Below are 16,411 nucleotides of genomic sequence, written 5' to 3'. Positions count from 1 at the left end.
AAAGTGAGCATCAGCAGTCTTGCTAAACAGCTTCCTTCTGCCTCAGTTTTGGGCTGAAATCCTGGGAATGGAGTGACTATTTGCTCTTGTTCTCTCTGGATTTCCTGGCCTTGTACCCCCATTAATATTCCGTTCTACAGAAAAGGAAAGGAATCATCAGCTTTCGAAGATCACCAGGGAATGTGTGAGTAGGACAATGGACGAAGGTAAAAAGTTGAAATCCTGGTAAGGATTTCATGTCGGTGTATTTTTATAAATTATTCTGGGGAGTTTAATATCAGCTGAGGGACCAGATGAACTATGGTTATCCTGTGTGTTCTTACACCTTTTGCGTTCAGCAAAAGGGATGAGCTCAGGGGACCCTCTTGCCTCCCTCTTCAAAAAGAAGCATAATAACTATTTCTTCCAAAGTCATTGGTGCCACAAAGCAAATACGTAACGGTTATTTGGGGGAGCGTGCGTCTGTGATGTTTCACTGGGCAGCTCGGCTGCAGGTGCCTGGTCTGCACGGGCAGATTTGGGTGGATTTGGGTCCTCACGTGCCAGTTTTAAGCGTGGCCCTAATCACTGGGGGTATCACAGCACCTTTGCAGCTGCGCAGGTCGTTGTATTCCAGAAGTATGTCAGACCAGCCTACGCAATTGTGGCAAGCACAGCATAAATTCGCGCATTGGCTAATCTCTACGTGCTCATCCCTTGTAATTCCTGCTAAATAGTCACAATTCCGTGGCTGCCAGGTTGTATCAAGAACCAAAGCTCCCGGGGAATCCTGCTGCTTTCAAGTACATAAAGCTAATTTTTGAGTTGGGGGCAAATGCAATTCCTATGGCTTCAGCCACGCTTGGCATAACATTCCCGAGCCTAGAAATGCAGCACGGCTCACTAGGGATCACCGGAGTGCTTGGAAAACCAGCCAGAGGAGGTCTTAGCAGGCTGAGCGCTTACAGAAATGAGTGCCTTGGAAGAGGAATACGTATGAGGGGAGACCTTATTAATGTTTACAAGTATCTAAAGGGTGGGTTTAAGGAGGATGGAGCCATTCGGTGCTTCCCAGTAACAGAACAAGGGGTAACGGGCACAAGCTGGAACATAGGAAGTTCCGATCAAAATGAGAAAAAACTTTAGGGTGAGGGTGACAGAGCACTGGAACAGGCTGCCCAGGGAGGTTGTGGAGTCCCTTCTCTGGACACTTTCAAGACCCGCCTGGATGCAGTCCTGAGTGATGTGCTCCAGGCAATCCTGCTTTAGCAGGGGAGTGGGACTAGGTGATCTCTAGAGGTCCCTTCCAACTCTGAAAAATTCCGTGATTCCGTATTATTTCCATGCAAGTTTTATACGAAGGCAATACATGAGAAAAAGCACAAACCACCTGCGCATCCCTCTGCCCCCGGGCATGCTTTGAAATAAGAGTAGAAGGATGTTGAACACATTTAGAAATGTGAAGCCGTTTCTCCTCCTGAATGGTTTATTGAGGATCTCCGTTTTCAAAGCATGAGTAGCAGTGAGGCCCGTTATTCTTTCCAACATGCAAAAGGCACAAGAAAGTCATCAACGTGATTCTGTGCAAAGTGTCCCTAAGAAAACACACAGCGAGGAAATGACAGAAAAGAGCCCCCGATGGAAGAGAAAGCCAAAGCGCCTTCAGGAAAGTGCTGAAAAGTTCTGAAAATGGTCGTACTTTTTCAGAGTCCGGATACGCTCAGTCGGTGAAAGAGGCTTTGCAAATCCCTGAAAGAAAACTCAAAGAGACAGAGCCAAAAGGCTTAAAACAACAATCTCCTTCGTGTGCCAAAATTCAGGATGGAAGTCAAAATGATTTATCTCAGGAAAAAAGTGCAGCAGTTAAAGACAGACGCTAAATTCTTTTAAAAAAAAGCCCACCAAAACCAGACGTAGAAAGTGGATACATTCTAAGAGCAGCTCAATAAAAAATATTCCTTTTAATGAAAATAATTTAAAAAATGGATATTTGAAGGATGCAAATCCACCTTGACTGTGACCAGCTACTGCACCCTGCTCCCAGGAAAGCCTCCGAGCACAACACAACGCCTTCTAGGAGAAGAGAGTCCGCGCTACCTGCAGGTGTGAAATGTGGCCGGTGAACAATTTGGAAACACAAACGTACAGGACGGATTATCCGAGTCTCATTAGTTAACCTGGGCGTCAGGAAACTTCCCGGGGTTCCCGTCTCTCCCACTGGAGCTGGCCAGTGCCGGAGGCGGCGTCGCTTCCCGGTGGGCATGGCTGAGCCCGTGAACCCCTGAGCCTCTCGCTGGAGTTGAATACTTAAACCTAAAAAAGGCATTTACAAGTTGACGCATATTTCGTTGTTGTTGTTGTTGTGGTCTTATTTCCTTGCAGTATACGTTTCTACTTCTAGACTATGGAATGTTACATTAAACAATATAATTATTCATTACCTTGCTTCAAATTTCATTACAGTTACTGAGGCTTCATCATAATTTCACACAGCACAGAGACACCAAACTAAACACCGAGCAGCCAGCACTAGATGTATTTTTTCTTTAAGTACCAATAAGCAAAATATCCCATTCCTCCCAGAGATCCCATCAGGAAGGAGGCTCCGAAGAAGGAGGGAGGTTTCCGCTTGACCAGCCTGAAGGCATTGGGCACCACTGCAGAGAGGAGTGTGGTATGTATATCTCCCAAAACTTTCCTGAAGGCGAAGCGTTTTTGTATCCTGTCGAAGAAGGACTGTAGGTTAGGTCTGCTGCCATCTTCCCAGTATTTCTTAGAGAGTCCCAGAAACTTCAGGCGGTGCAGGGTTGCTCCTAACAAGACATCGGCCAAAGTAAAGACACATCCGCAGAGCCAAAGTTCACACTTCTGCCCTGGAGAGAGAGAAGCAAGAGAGAAGGTCGGGTTAAGAAGAAACCCTTGGGTGAACACCTAAAGGCTTGCTCAAAAGGTCCACGAAGGCTGGAGCATTTGCATAGACCTGGCGTGTTTTTTCTCAGCTCTCTGATGTCCCAAGAGATCAGACCCCATCTACCGGGCTACGTGATGGAGGATGTGTGGGGCCACCAAGGTGGGAATATGAAGTGATCATTTATAGCCCACGTGAAGATACCAACCGTTGCCTGCAAAATGGCTCTGTTGCCTCTTTCCCAAGTCAAGAGCAGCGGGAGATGGCATCCTCCCGTACCCAGGAGGTCCCTGGAAAAGGGCCCTTGGCCTCTCTTGAAGGAAGATGCGGTGCGGTGACCCCTGCTGCTGTGTTCGTGCTCGGGGACAGCAGCGGAGTTTGTCCTTGGCTGCGCAGGGAGCTGTTTCAGGAGTCTCATGTTAACTTGTCCTATTTTAGGGATGTGAGAAATCCTCAGGAATCAAAACCGTTTGCTGGCCTGGCCTGGGTGCCCTCCCCGCGGGCTGCCGGGGAGCTCCTGCCTCTGTCCCCTCTCCTGCAGCAGGGACCCAGCTCTGGGACACCAAAACTGGCAGCACATCTGTGCCGAGTACCAGGTTTTTGGGGCAGGCAGAGCTCGGTGCGAATGCTGGGTGTGAGGACGGGCACCAAAGCATTGACGGCCCCTGATAAGGGGTGACCCTGGAAATAACCTGACGAGGGAGATGTCTACAAATAAACCAAGTTGCTGTTAGGCTGGAAGAAGTGGGCTCAGACCAGGATAGTGTTAAGCAGTCCCCGGATGCCCTTTCAATGCTAAGGAGCAGGGCTGGGATGCAGCTAAGGCAGATGACGGGAGGTGCAGGTAAGGAAGAACAGCAGAAGGGACACGAAACTTGTCCCCATCTAGCCTGAGCCCCCAGCTTTGCACTAAATCCTTAATTTTGGGGTCCTTCCATTGTGCTGTGACTGTTAACATCTGGGAGGGAGAGAGCGGCATCTTTAGTGCACTCCTGTGCACGCTCTGGTGCTGCCTGCGGGGCCAGGCCAGGGGAATTACTGGTAATTAGCAGCCCTCGTTTGTAGCCACCTGGCAGCCTGCCTGATCCTGCTAGAGGCACAGCCCAAATGGACAGATTGCCTGTGCCTAATTAGTCAATAAATGTTTTTGGTGACTAATGAATTGTGGGGGTGCTGTGGCTGGAGCCTCCTGGGTGCTCTGGGGACCCTGAGGATGCTCCGGCTGGGAGGTGAGGGAAGCGGGGCTGCAGTCCCTGTCTTGCTCCTGGGCACTGCTGTGGGTGAAGGAGAAAGCACGGGTGAGGATGGTGACTTTGGTAGAGGGCTGTGATCCAGCCCTGCTCCTCCTGGCTCTGGGCTTGCACCCGCTGGTGCGGTCTGGACCCGGCTGTGGGTACCCCGGGGCAGAAGCACGGGCAAGGGCAACTCGTCCCCGTTGCATCCGCAGTGGCTCCAGCTGGGATCAGCCCGTCCCAGCCCAGCAGGTGCCTGTGGCCGGGGGGTCGCCCCGTGCTTCCTGCGGCATCTCCCACCCTCCCCCTGCCCTGCCTGCATTGCTGCGCTGCGGGGCCGGCAGCCGGGGCTGCGTGGGAGGAGAGCTGCTGCACTGCGGCTCCTGGGAGGTTGCCAAAGGGCTGGTGCTTGTGCCCACTGCCGAGATCCCGACCTGGCCGTGGCCACAGCGGGGGGACTTTGGGGGCCCAGAGCAGAGGGCAGGAACCACACATGAGGACCGAAGGCAGCGGAGCGACCGGGTGCCGGCAGCAGCCACCGCACTGCTCCAGGCGCCCGGGACGTCCTCCAAGGGCACCTCATTAGGCTGAGTTCTGCTGAGCTGCGCCAGGTCTCGGATCCGTTAATGAGGGTGTTCGTTGGAGGCAATTAGGGCCATGCAGGGTGCCGCTGTGAATCGACCAGAGCTCTCAGCAAATCCCCAACCCGGTGCCTTGCAGGGCCCGACCTTAGCACCTCCGAGGGCCCTTCGGTGTGTCCCCGAGCGTGACGCACGGCTCCCCGCGGCCGAGGCCGGCCCCAAGGGTAGGGGCAGCTGTGGGACCATCCCCTGATTAACTGCGCCTGAGCTCTGCTCCGGACCTGGCACCGCAGCGCTGGCGGCTACCAGCCGTCCCGGGGCTGGGATTATGAACCCTGCCGGCAGCGGGGACAGGAGGATGACGGCGTCATCCTGGGGTGACGGCGGGACAAGGGATGCCCAGCTGTGCCCATGCATCCTTGTCTGCCAGGGCGCCGGGGTGGCTCTCGGCAGGCACCCAGCAGCATGTATTTGATGTCAGGGATGGTGGGTGTCGCTCTCTCCCACCCGCTGGCGTTTGACGCAGGTCCTGTAAAGGCTCCCACCCCTCCAGGTCCCCTCAAGTTCCAAACAGATTTCCCTGCCCACGCTCCGCCGGGATGTGCCGCGGCCCGGTGAATGGGGGGGAGTTGGCTGTGGGACATGTCACCAACCCCATGCTTTTGTCAGTCTGTGCTCCTTGTGGTGCAAGAGGCTGGACCAGCCTGCTCCTTCCTAAACAAACCACTGGCAGCCCCTTGCTGGGGCAGAGGGGACCTGCCACCACCCTGTGATGACTTTGGAGCTCCCACAGAGCAGCCATGAGGACAGGGGTCCTGCTGTCCCCTGTGGCAAGGGGCCCGGGGGCTCCCCAGAGCAGGAGTGGCTTGCCGGAGGTTAGTAAGACCACGGCTGCAATGACATCGGTGTACCCAAAAACAGGAGAGCCCAGCGGCAACCCTGGCTCCACTGGTGGTTGCCCTGTGGGGAATGTTCATCAGGTGCAAAGCCATCAGCTGTTCCTGGTGTCGCACCTTGGTCTCGCCTGGAAAAACACCCCATAAAGCCAGCGCAGTGCCTACCTTGGTACTCCAGTTTCCTTTTCTCCAGCTCAGCCTCAATCTGGTCTAGCACCATCGCCAGGTCACCAAGGATCTTCTTCAAGTAGTTCACGTTGTCGTGCTCCAGGATCTTGGCCTAGGTGGAGAGCAGGGTTAGGACTGGGGATGGGTGGGTGGATGGACGGATGGAAGGACGGACGGACGGACGGACATATTTCCCTGTAACCATGCAGGGGCACGAGGCACCAGGTGCCCATGGCAGGTCCATGGGTTATGTCTCCCACCACCACCAGAGATGTGTGTGGCTTTGACCCACTTACCATGAGCTTCTTCTGCTTGGAGAGGTAGGGCTCCGATAGCTGTGGCTCCTCTTCATGGTCCAGCTTCATCAGGTCCGTGCTGGCGTTAGCTAAATGTCCTGGGGGGAGACAGACGGAGGGGAAGGGCGGGGGGGGGGGGGCTGTTTGGTGGGGGTAGGGATGGCCTTGTGTCTAGTAGCAAAGTACCTTGTCCTTCATGCAAGATAGTGTTGTGGCACCAAGAAAAACAGCCCAGAGAGCTAAAATGCGCCAAATTCATGGCTTGCTGACACCATGTCGTCATAGCAGTGGGTGGCTGGGGCATCGCATGCCCTCCTGAGGGCACATGGCTTCTTCAGCTCCCCCATCCGCTCATGGCAGGGCAGCGCTGGCTGCGGGGCGCAGCAGATCCCCCTCCCTGGCCTTGGCGAGTCCCATCTCTCCGGGTTTCAGGGAGGGTCCCAGCACTTCATTTCCTCTGCTGGATTCATATCAGACCCGCCAGCAGATCTCTGTCTCCCACTCTTTTAAGAACACCCCTGAGCTTCCCCATAACCCGGTTCCCGCAGCTCCAGCCCCAGCAGGTCGATCCTTTGGGATGTCTGAGATGGCTGCCCGTGTGTGGGGGTGCACGCGGAGCAGTGCGTGCAGGGAGCGGCATGGGAGGGGATGCTCCCCCCCTGAATGAAGCTGTCCCACCCTGGCTCGGTGTCCAGGGATGCAATTCGGTAGCGCGGAGCCCATTGGGACCACAGGAGAGACGCCCACCTTCCTCCCTCCCAGGGCACAGGGAGGGTGCCAAGGGCTTTGTGCAAGGGAGGGATGGAGGGAAAGGAGCAGAGTAAATGGAAGAAGGGAATACGACATGCAGAGTAACACCTTAGGGACGACATAAATCACCCAAAGCTGGGCTAATCTCTTCCTGCGAGGGGACCATCTGTCTCTCCCTCCTTGTTCCCTCCAATAAGGGCTTGGCTCTGCCGACCTGCGGGAGGTGCCAGGGCTGGCTGGCACCATTTGCTACAAAATGGTGAAACTCACTCTTTTCTACCACGAACCTTGAAGCTTGTGCTCACTAAGGCTCCCAGCTAAGGCTCTCCTTGGGCTGTAACTTGGAGGGAAGCCTGGATTTCACCCTGGTTTCATTCCCTATTCGCCTTGGGAGAGCCTGGCCCTTGATTCACCCTCTCCTTGGGACACAACTACGTGGATTTGCCTTGGCGCCCACTGCAACAGGGCAGCCCAGGGTGTAGGGGATGTGCCAGGGAGGAAGGGCACTGCCAGCACCGGGACACCCCGCGGATCTGCCCACAGCCCCTCCTTTGCAGCGGCTGTGGAAAAATGCCACCAGGGAGGAGGTTTGGACAGTGAGATGTTTTTAAGGACCTCAGCAGAGCACTGGGGCGGTGATGCGAGGCAGATGGCTCTGAAGGCATTGCAGCGGCACCCTTTGGGGAGGGGACGGGCTCTGGGGGTGGAGGTGACACTTAGTGACATGAGGAAAGCTGCCTGTGCAGGGTGCCAGCAGAGGTAGGGCAGACCATGAGGTACATACACCTCAGGAACAGCCTGTTTCTCTTTGTGCGTGAGTGCGTCCTGTTTCAGAGGGACCATCTGTGACCCAGGGAGCTGAAGAGACAAAGGGGCAGGGGGGGAAGATTGTTTGCTATGGGTGCTGCTTGGGGTCGGAGCCTAAAGGAGGGGAGACATGTGGGGCATGCTGGTGCCCTCCTAACAAGGTCATGTTTGTGGCAAGGGACTCTCTCCAGAAGCGATCCTTGCCATTGAGTTATATTAAGCATCGTCAATGTTTCATGAGCACTTGAAGGTCAGGTACACAGTCTGATGCCGATTCATCCACTATCTGCAACTCAATCTGGCTGTAGTCACCCACCTTTGCCCTTAGAGCTACGGGAGGGAGAGGGGACATGTGGGACAGGGAGAAAATTCATGAGCTCTAGAAAAATCTGGGCGAAAAACGTGCATGACCCATGGGAGCACAGACACCCCCAGGGCTAGGAAGCTTCTACAGGGTGCCTGCAGCCCCCAAACTAGCTCTGCTTTGCTGTGTCCCAGCTCTGTCCCTGCCTTCGTTGGTGGAAAGGGCAGATGAGCAAGAGCAGGGTGGCCAGCCATGCTGCGGAGCCAAACCGAGCCTAAAGGAAGGTCTGGGGGAGCCCTGGGCAGACCCATGGAGAGGCGACTTACTGCGGATCTCAGCGGTGGCGTACTTTGGGATCATGGAGTCAGTGGTGAGCTCGGGGTGCAGGATGCAGCCATGGGTGTAGGCGTCCATGGGGAGCGAGTCCAGCAGCTCCCGGTACTGCAGCACCCGCGAGTGCAGCAGGCTGCCCGGCTCCGGGATCAGCTGCGTGACGTTTTCTGCCAGGGCAAAGGGGAAAGCTGTTAGCGGGACGCTCATTAGTGGCTCGTTAGCCTGCGTGGGACACCAGTGCGCAGTCCTGGCCGGAGCTACCTCCAAGCAAGGACTCAACATCATGCTCCCCACTTGGTTCTGCCCCATCCCCACTGCTCATCCCATCCCGGAACGCAGCCAGCCCGTGCCCAGAGACAGCGAGCCCGCAGGACCACAGGGACATGTACGTATGTCACTACCCAGCCCCGCAGCCCCAGGAGCTCAGTGGAGCAAGCCCTTCGCCTCTGCAGCCCCTGGATTTGTACACTGTGGTTTCACATCTCTCAGAAGAGGAACAAAATCTTCCTGTTCTGCAGAAAAATCTAAACCACAGGGATGTGAGTTTGGGATCTGCTGAGTTACACACTCATTACACCAGTGGCAATGAGGTGCCTAATTTTCTTGGGCTTCCTCGAAAATTCCATTCAAAATGGGTAATCAGGGAGATGATGACCGAAAAAGGAGCCCAGCACACGTTCCCTCCACACTCAGCCGGTGCCTCAGCTGCAGGAGCATCCCCCGACCCGGACGACTCAGCACCTCCCTCGCCTCGTTGGGTTTTATTCATGTTTTGCGGGTGGCAGTTTGTATCTTGCTCTTTTTATTACACTTTCAGCTCAAAATACACAGCAGATGACACCACAAGGAGAGAAATGTTGCTCTCGTCTCCCCCAAGAATATCAGGTCCACTTTTTTATGGGATCATAAATGTTTATGGCGTTTGCAGATAGCAGTTAATAGGTAGGGAGTAAATTTACCACCAGGACTCGGTACACCCGGTCGCCCACACGCCGTCCGCAGTGCAGGGCTCACCGTGTGCTGGCGTCTCGGGCTGAGTTAAGGCGCATCAACAGAAGGATTTTGGCAGACATGGCCAACGTGGCTCCTTAATTAAGGGTCTGAAATGACAGTTCTGCCCGGCCCTGATGCCAGTGGCAGGAGCAAGGCTGGGGGCACAGCCTGGCATTGCCCACCCGGCAGAGAAGCACAGCTCACCCTGTCCTGGACCAGGCAGCATCACACCTGTGGCTGGACAGGAGCCAGGGAAATTTTGGCAACTCCGGTATTGCAAACCTTCCAGCAGCTCCGATTCGGGGTAGCTCCGATTCGGGGCTCTGCTGGTAGGCTCCATAAAGTCGTTCCGACCGATGGGCATCAGCGTTACTGTCCCCTGAGCGAGGGGACGTGTTGGTAGCTCCTCCCTACTTGCGGGCTGCTCGCTGTCTGCCCTGCCTGGGCTCTGGCTCTCCAAACAGGGATTTTCCATCCAAGAAAAGTGACTGGCTGAACGAAAAAATAATAACCGACCTATAGACTGTGTGTGCTCCTTCCACAGGGCTCACAGCCAGCAGCCAAAGGGCTGGTGCCGAGGCTGGAAACCAGCACATCCAGAGCAACTGCCCCATCCAGCAGCGAGACGGAACGACCACAATGAAATAGCGGCGTGCTGGCCGCCAGCCCACGTCCTTCAGTATGTTCCAGGGAGGTTTTTTCGTGGGACGCCTTTGCACACCACGGCAGACCTGCACGTATGGGCTGCAGTTTCATATCATAGAATCATAGAATGGTTCGGGTTGGAAGGGACCTTAAAGATCATTTAGTTCCAACCCCCCTGCCATGGGCAGGGACACCTCCCATAGACCAGGCTGCTCAAAGCCCCGTCCAGCCTGGCCTTGAACGGGGATGGGGCCAGGGATGGGGCAGCCGCAGCTTCTCTGGGCAACCTGTTCCCGTATCTCACCGCCCTCAGGGTAAAGAATTTCTTCTTAACATCTAATCTAAAATCTCCCCCCTTTCAGTTTAAAACCTTTACCCCTTGTCCTATCGCTCCACTCCCTGACAAAGAGCCACCCTATATAGCGAGCCACTGACGGGCTGCGCAAAGCTGGCCCAGGGGGAGGCTCAGAAGGATGATCTGGGGGTGCACCTGTGGAGGAGCCCCTCGCCCCAGGCTCTGAGATGCATTGCCACCAGCCGACCCATCAGTGGTTTCTTGGCACTGCCAGGCCGTGCCCTAGAGAGAAGCAACCTCAAAGGTGGCTTATGGGCACTATTCACTGCTTTTTTTGGGGGAAAAAAAAAGAACATTGCTCATCGCACAACCTTTTACTGATAGCTGTCCTTCAGGGTGCATGTAAGTAACTGAAAAAGGCCACGCTCACAGCCCAGGGAAAAACATAACTCAGTGAAAACACCTTCTTATAAAGGCATTTTCAAGCCCTGCACGTTTCTGCGAGGTGGGTGATTCCCCTTTGGACCAACACCGCAGCATCCTGGTAACGCTTCTGCCAGCTGGCGTTGGTGGGCGATGGCTCGGGGCAGAGCACGCAGCAGGGAGCGATGCTCCGGGCCCTCTCCACTTCTCAGTGAAAAGGAAAGAAATTGTACCTGGCTGGAAAATCTCAATGACGGGAGTTTCCCAGTTCATGGGCAATGCTGTGTTCCCCTCCCGCTGGGACAGCCTGTTGTCACATATGCTGGACCACCTGCCCTTCCCAGAGACTGGGTGAAGCTGCTGCGCAGTGCGGGGACCACGGAGCGATGCTCCGTGATGCCCCTTGGTCCTGGGGCTGCTGCCAGGCAGGAAAGTGACTGCCATTCCCTGGAACCCGCTGCCGGCATGGGCTTCTCCTGACCAGTCCCATCCCCACTGCCCCGCCAGCGAGCGAGCATCGTGTCTCTGCCGAGCAGCACCACCGCGGCGGGGCCGGGAGAGGACAGCAGCTGAGCTGGCAAGATGCCCTTGCTTCGGGAGCTATTTTGAGATGTTTTTGATGTCTCTGTTGCAAGGGGGATGGATGCTGGGGCGAGCGTCGTGACGGCACAGCCCGAGCTCCCTGCTCGGCTTTGAAGCCTCCCCGACGGAGCGTCCCAGCCTGACAGCCCGCAGGGTGGGGGAAATGAGGGCGAAGGGACGTGAGATGCTGGGGAGAGGCTGCTTGCTGCAGTGGTCCTGCAAACAGCCGCCTTCGAGCACCGTCTCAGCATCCCGGTGTGCCGGGCTTGGCTGGCAACTGACCCCAGCCCTGCTCCGGGGGGAATACGAGCTTCCATCTCCTGGCTGTCCCTTTCTCTGGGCTTGTGTCACATTATCCTCCCATGGTCCCCAGCACAGTTGTCTTTGGCTTTAAAGAGGCAGTTTTCTTGGAGGCATGTCAGCACCAGGGCCAGCAGGGGAGGTCCAAGGGACATTTGGGGATTTCTGATGGAAATCCTTCATTTTCATGGGAAAACGTAAAAGTTTGTGGACAGCTGGTGGCTTGCTGCTCTTCTGGGGTAAAGATGAAACTATCCAGGCAAAGGTGGGTGTATTTGGCCAACAGCATCTGGATTAGACCTGAGTTCCCCCCGGGAGATGCAGCCCACCCCCTCGTTACCTCCCGTGAAGTTCTTCTCCATGTAGTCGATGATCTGGTTGTAATCGCTGATGATGTTGTCCCTGTGGATGATGACGGGCACCTCCTCCCCCAGGTTGAGCCGCATGAACCAGGGCTCCTTGTGCTCCATCAGGGGCATGCTGACGTCCCGCTCCTCGCAGGGCAGCCCCTTCTCCGCGATGACCAGCCGCACCTGGGGCAAGAGGCCGGGGAGAAAGGGCTCAGCCCCACACACTGAACCGGCCCTGAGAGCTGTTGATGCACCCCAAGAACCCCATCGCCACCCATCTCACCTCCCCAGCCACCCAAGGACAGTGATGTGCCAGGAGACACCTCGTCCTGCAAGAAGCCAAGCGGCTCTTGGCACAGGGCAGCTGCAAAAGCCAGGCAGCCAAGCGAGGATTTCCCTTCCCAGGAAACTGGGGAGACCCAAACCCATCTGAACTTTGTGGGGTCACGGCCCATCCTCCCTTTGGTCGCTGCTGGCCCATGCGACAGGCAGAGGGGCTGGAGGGCTGAGAGCCCATCCCTCGGCAGCAGGTGGAGGGAGGTGGCAGCTCCCCAGCTGGGAGGGGTCAGTGGTGCTGCTGTGGGTCCCAGCACAGCCCAGCACACACCTGAGGAAGAAAAGGAGGAGGAAGAGGCTGCAGCGTTGCTACAGTTTGCACCCAGTGGGTGCTACTGCCTGGCTGAAGAAGGCTTGGATGCTAACTCAGGTATGTCCCATGCTCGGGGGTGGGCTCTGGCTTTACTAGGCACTTTTTGAGCAGGTAGAAGGGTCTGTTTCATGGAGGCAGCCCCTGCAGGGCATCCCTCCTGCTCCATGGTGCTGCCGGCCCAGGGGCATTGCCTGCTGCCATCACACTTCTTGTGCCAAACTGGCTGCCTGCCCTGCCACTGCCCTCCTCCGGCCCCGGGCCAGCGAGTGGCACTGCTGGGGTGGCACCCACCCATCTTGTGGGTGGGAAAGTGGAGTCCAGCAGTGCCAAGGGGCAGGAGGAGGCAGGAGCGGGGCTGGATGTGGGGCACCATCCCCATTGCTGGCATCCCTGGCCCTCAGGGCTGATCCCACTGCTTTGCTCTCTGCGTGAGATGGTGCCGAACATACACTCAGGGATGGCATTTTATGCTTCTGGGTTATAAAAAAACCTGACCGTTAGGAGCTAAGTATGTCAATCAGGGGAAAAAAAAACACCTCAGGGGATGTGAGACAGCCATGATTTACAGAACTACCAGATGAGGGAAAATAACTTGTTTTCCTCCAACTAGCAGCAGCTAAAAATACAACTTAACAAATATAAGCATTTCTATGAGTACTTCAGAGTTCCTGGGGAATCAGTCATTAATTATTTATAGGGCTGGCAAATTAATTTTTTCTTTTAGAGTCAAACAAGGGAAAGCCTGGCTCCTTCAACTGCAACTTGCCCTCAGCCTTTTCCTCCCTGCTGATGGATAAACCCCAGGCAGGACCCCCCAGGGCATCTCCCCAAACTCCCCGTGCTTCCCCCTTCTGCTATCAAGAGCCGAGGCCGAAGGCCTGGCAGGAGGCAGTGCAGGCAGGAGGGCTCAGCTCCCGAGCTAACCCCGGTGCCTGCGGGCGAGGGGATCCCCTGCCAACACCCTGAGGATGAGTCCGAGCCAGGGGGGATGAAACGTTCCCAGCCCCCCAGCTGGTCCCTGCAGCGACAGCATGGCTGAGATAGGGCATCTGGTGGAAAAACCCAATGCTGGCTGTAAAACTCCAAAAATCCTTTTGCAGGGAGGGCTGGATGCTGGTGGGGGCTCAGGATGCTCCCCACAGGGAGGATCTGTGGGGATCTGTGAGCGTGGTTCTGAGCAGCTCCCGGGGCAGAGCAGGAAAAGCTTCTCCTGCAGCCGGCTCCAAGCAAAAACTCCTCTGCAGGGGGGTCCCGTGCAGCCCCCGCCCCGCGACACCCATCACGCCAGCCTGGGCTCGGCCGCCTTCCAGCAAACGCTATTTCCTTGCAAGTGACCTCAAAGGCGAAGCTCGAGGGGGTGCCAGGGGGTGCTGTGGCTCTCACTGTGCCCTGCCCTGTCCCCAGCGTCCCCAGCCCCGCAGACGTGAGGCTGGTTGTAGGAAACCCCATACAAGAAGTGCCTTCGCCGCTGCCTCCCTGCTGCCGGTGGCCAAACCACCAAGGCAAAAAAATAACAGAGAGCCCGGCACGAGGCGGGGGAGCTGGGGATGAGCATCCCTCGCCGGTGCAGATCAGAAGCCCATTAGTCACCCGCTGCCGGCGGCGGTGAAGCCGACCATGTGCAGCCGCCCTGCTGCAATGGGCACCTTCCCCTTCCTTTGTGCCCGCAAGCGGGAACCTGCGTCTCTGCCCTCGGCCTCCCCGCCGGGCTGCGGGGCTCAAGGGGCACCCTTGAACTGGGGCAACTTTGTGTTCCCCCCACCCCTCTGAATAGCCCATTCCCCATATGACATTAATGGCACGGGAATGTCGGGGGCTTTGGGGCCGGGAGGAGAAGGTCAGGTTTGCTACACAACTGCTGTGCTGCAAAATGAACGCTTACTCTCGCCTGGAAAATGTGATTTCTCGTTGGGGCACCCTTGGAATAGGATTTCCAGGGCGCTGCTGCAACGTCAGGGGTAAATCGTTGCTGCGTGACGCGGTCCGGTCCCTGGAAGGAGCCTGGCCGGGGGCTGCCTCCCCCCATCCCGGCGGCAGGGTGGTCCCGCGGCCCGTCTCAGCCTTTGTCTGCGCTCCTGGCCATGCTGTGAGCCAGCACAAAGCCGAGGCGGCTCCCGGTACAAGCCACGATCCCAAAGCAAAAGCAGGATTTGGCTGAGCCCCCCGCAGTCCATCCCCATCCCCTCCACAGGCAGATGCTGTTAAAACGCAACCGCAGGTACAAAAGAACTGCCTGGCCACACGCTGCTGCCCTCGCCAGCCATGGGGACCAGCCCCTTGTTCTCCCCGTGAGTGCATCCGTCCCCCCCAGGCAAGGGGATGCCCTGGGGACTGGAGGTGATTCTTCCCCAGGATTCCGGCCGAGCCATTGTATTTTTTACCTTTTGTGAGCTGAAGGACTGGGTCCAGTGGTACAAAACCAGCCTGTCCTGGGATTTGAGAGCGGGGTCTGTCGGGTCCTGGTTTTCCTCCCCCTCCGTGGATTTCCCTGCGTCGTTCTCCAGCGCCGAGATGGGCCACCAGCTGCAGTTGGTGGGAGTAACATTATTGGGAGTCGCCATGACAGCCTGCGAGCAAGCGGGGAGAGGGACGAGGGAGCGAGAGCGGCGCTAGCCCAGCATCACATGGGCTCCTGCCAGCAGCATCACTCCCGGGGCAGCTCCATCTCCCCGGCTGGGGTGGGCAGCGCGGGGCGGTGGGCACCGGGGGGGTCACAGGAGAGGATGGCGGTGGCGGGGGTGAAGTCGCAGCCCATCCCCGCCCGTGGAGGGGCTCCCACGGAAACGTGCGGGCATGGCTTCAATAGGCGAGTCAGCAGCGGAGGCTCCTGCCGCCTGCCTGCCTGCCGGCTCGGCAATCCGGGGCAGCTCCAACCGCTGCCACTCCTTAGGAATATTTTGCAGCAGAGATTAAGATTTTTTTGGACTGGTTTAGATGTGGCAGATACACAATAAATAGCTACATTGGGGATAATGGCTATAAATGTCTAGCGGGTGTCTTGCCTGCCTTGCAGCCTTTGTGGAAAGAAGCAGCAATGGCTCTTTAAAGGTATTTGGTGGTTTTTGGAGAGCACAGATTAATTACTGCCTAATGGGTGTTATGTAGCCTGTACCGGGGTAGAGCCCAGGAGCCCTCGCTGTGTACCAGAGCCCTGGGCTGCCCAGCCAAACTGGTGCAGGACGGCTGACCAAAGTAGGCACGGTTGAGGGTCATTTCCAGAATTGCAATAGCAAACTGGCCAGGTTTCCTTCCCTCTGCTTGGCGAGTGCAGGGGCTTCTGGAGCTGCTGCTCTCCAGGTGCCACAAGCATCACCCAGAGGTTTGGAGTCAAACGCCTGTAGGCAGCTGACACCTTTCTGCACACAGTGACCTGGACATCTGGGCCGGTGCTTTATGACTCTTGGCTTTGTCACGCTCCATCTCCGGCAATCTGGCAGCCTGGAAATAATTTCCCACACGTGGGACTAGCTGACAATGCTTGGGGGGTAAACCCTCCCCAGTTACGGGGGCTGTAGGGGTAGGTTCTGGAGAGGGTGGAGGAGAAGGCTCTGGAGGCGCAGGGAGCCAGCCTGCATCTTGAGGCTGCAAACGCAGCTCCTCCATGTGTTGCTCCCATCTCCACCCACGCTGGAGCTGGTGAGGTTGCCCCAGGTGTGGAGGGAAACAGGGGAGGGTTTGGGAGAGCTGGTTCAAGTGGGGAAACTGAGGCACAATTCCCCGAAGAGCACTGGGAGGAAGCGGGTCCAAACTGGTACCCAGGGCCATGAGCAGAGTGAAAGGACCAATTTTCTGGGGACTGGGAGGTGAAAACGAACCCGTTGGTGTCATGATGCCCTGCTCCTGGGGTGTGCGGGAGGGTGATGGCAGAGGGGGGAGGCTGGGAAGCGCTCTGCCCTGCCCTACCTCCTCCCTGCCTTCTC

The 16,411-nt window shown here is 56.8% G+C and overlaps 1 protein-coding gene across 3 annotated transcripts; it reads right to left on the bottom strand.

The window, feature by feature from the left end:
• Nucleotides 1-2,508: 2,508 nt before the first annotated feature.
• Nucleotides 2,509-15,052, bottom strand: GDAP1L1 (ganglioside induced differentiation associated protein 1 like 1). Of its 3 annotated transcripts, XM_054218570.1 has the most exons (6): nt 14,873-15,052; nt 11,833-12,025; nt 8,248-8,421; nt 6,061-6,158; nt 5,762-5,876; nt 2,509-2,852 (listed from the first exon to the last, which is right to left on the bottom strand). In XM_054218570.1, the coding sequence occupies exons 1-6, from the start codon at nt 15,050-15,052 to the stop codon at nt 2,509-2,511; spliced, it is 1,104 nt and encodes a 367-aa protein (XP_054074545.1). The 3 variants fall into 3 exon arrangements, with proteins under 3 accessions (XP_054074545.1, XP_054074546.1, XP_054074547.1); XM_054218571.1 differs by lacking the exon at nt 8,248-8,421; XM_054218572.1 differs by lacking the exons at nt 5,762-5,876; nt 6,061-6,158.
• Nucleotides 15,053-16,411: the final 1,359 nt, after the last annotated feature.

This window comes from Rissa tridactyla, chromosome 12, assembly GCF_028500815.1.
Source record: "Rissa tridactyla isolate bRisTri1 chromosome 12, bRisTri1.patW.cur.20221130, whole genome shotgun sequence".
Classification (NCBI taxonomy): domain Eukaryota; kingdom Metazoa; phylum Chordata; class Aves; order Charadriiformes; family Laridae; genus Rissa; species Rissa tridactyla.
This window is presented reverse-complemented; position numbering and strand designations above follow the sequence as displayed.

Coding starts and splice junctions, on each gene's coding strand:
- GDAP1L1 (XM_054218570.1), bottom strand. CDS start 15,052: ATGGCGACTCCCAATAATGTTACTCCCACCAACTGCAGCTGGTGGCCC. Junction 12,026..14,872: donor AGTCCTTCAGCTCACAAAAG/GTAAAAAATACA, acceptor CTCTTGCCCCAG/GTGCGGCTGGTCATCGCGGA. Junction 2,853..5,761: donor AAGGAAACTGGAGTACCAAG/GTAGGCACTGCG, acceptor CTCTCTCTCCAG/GGCAGAAGTGTGAACTTTGG.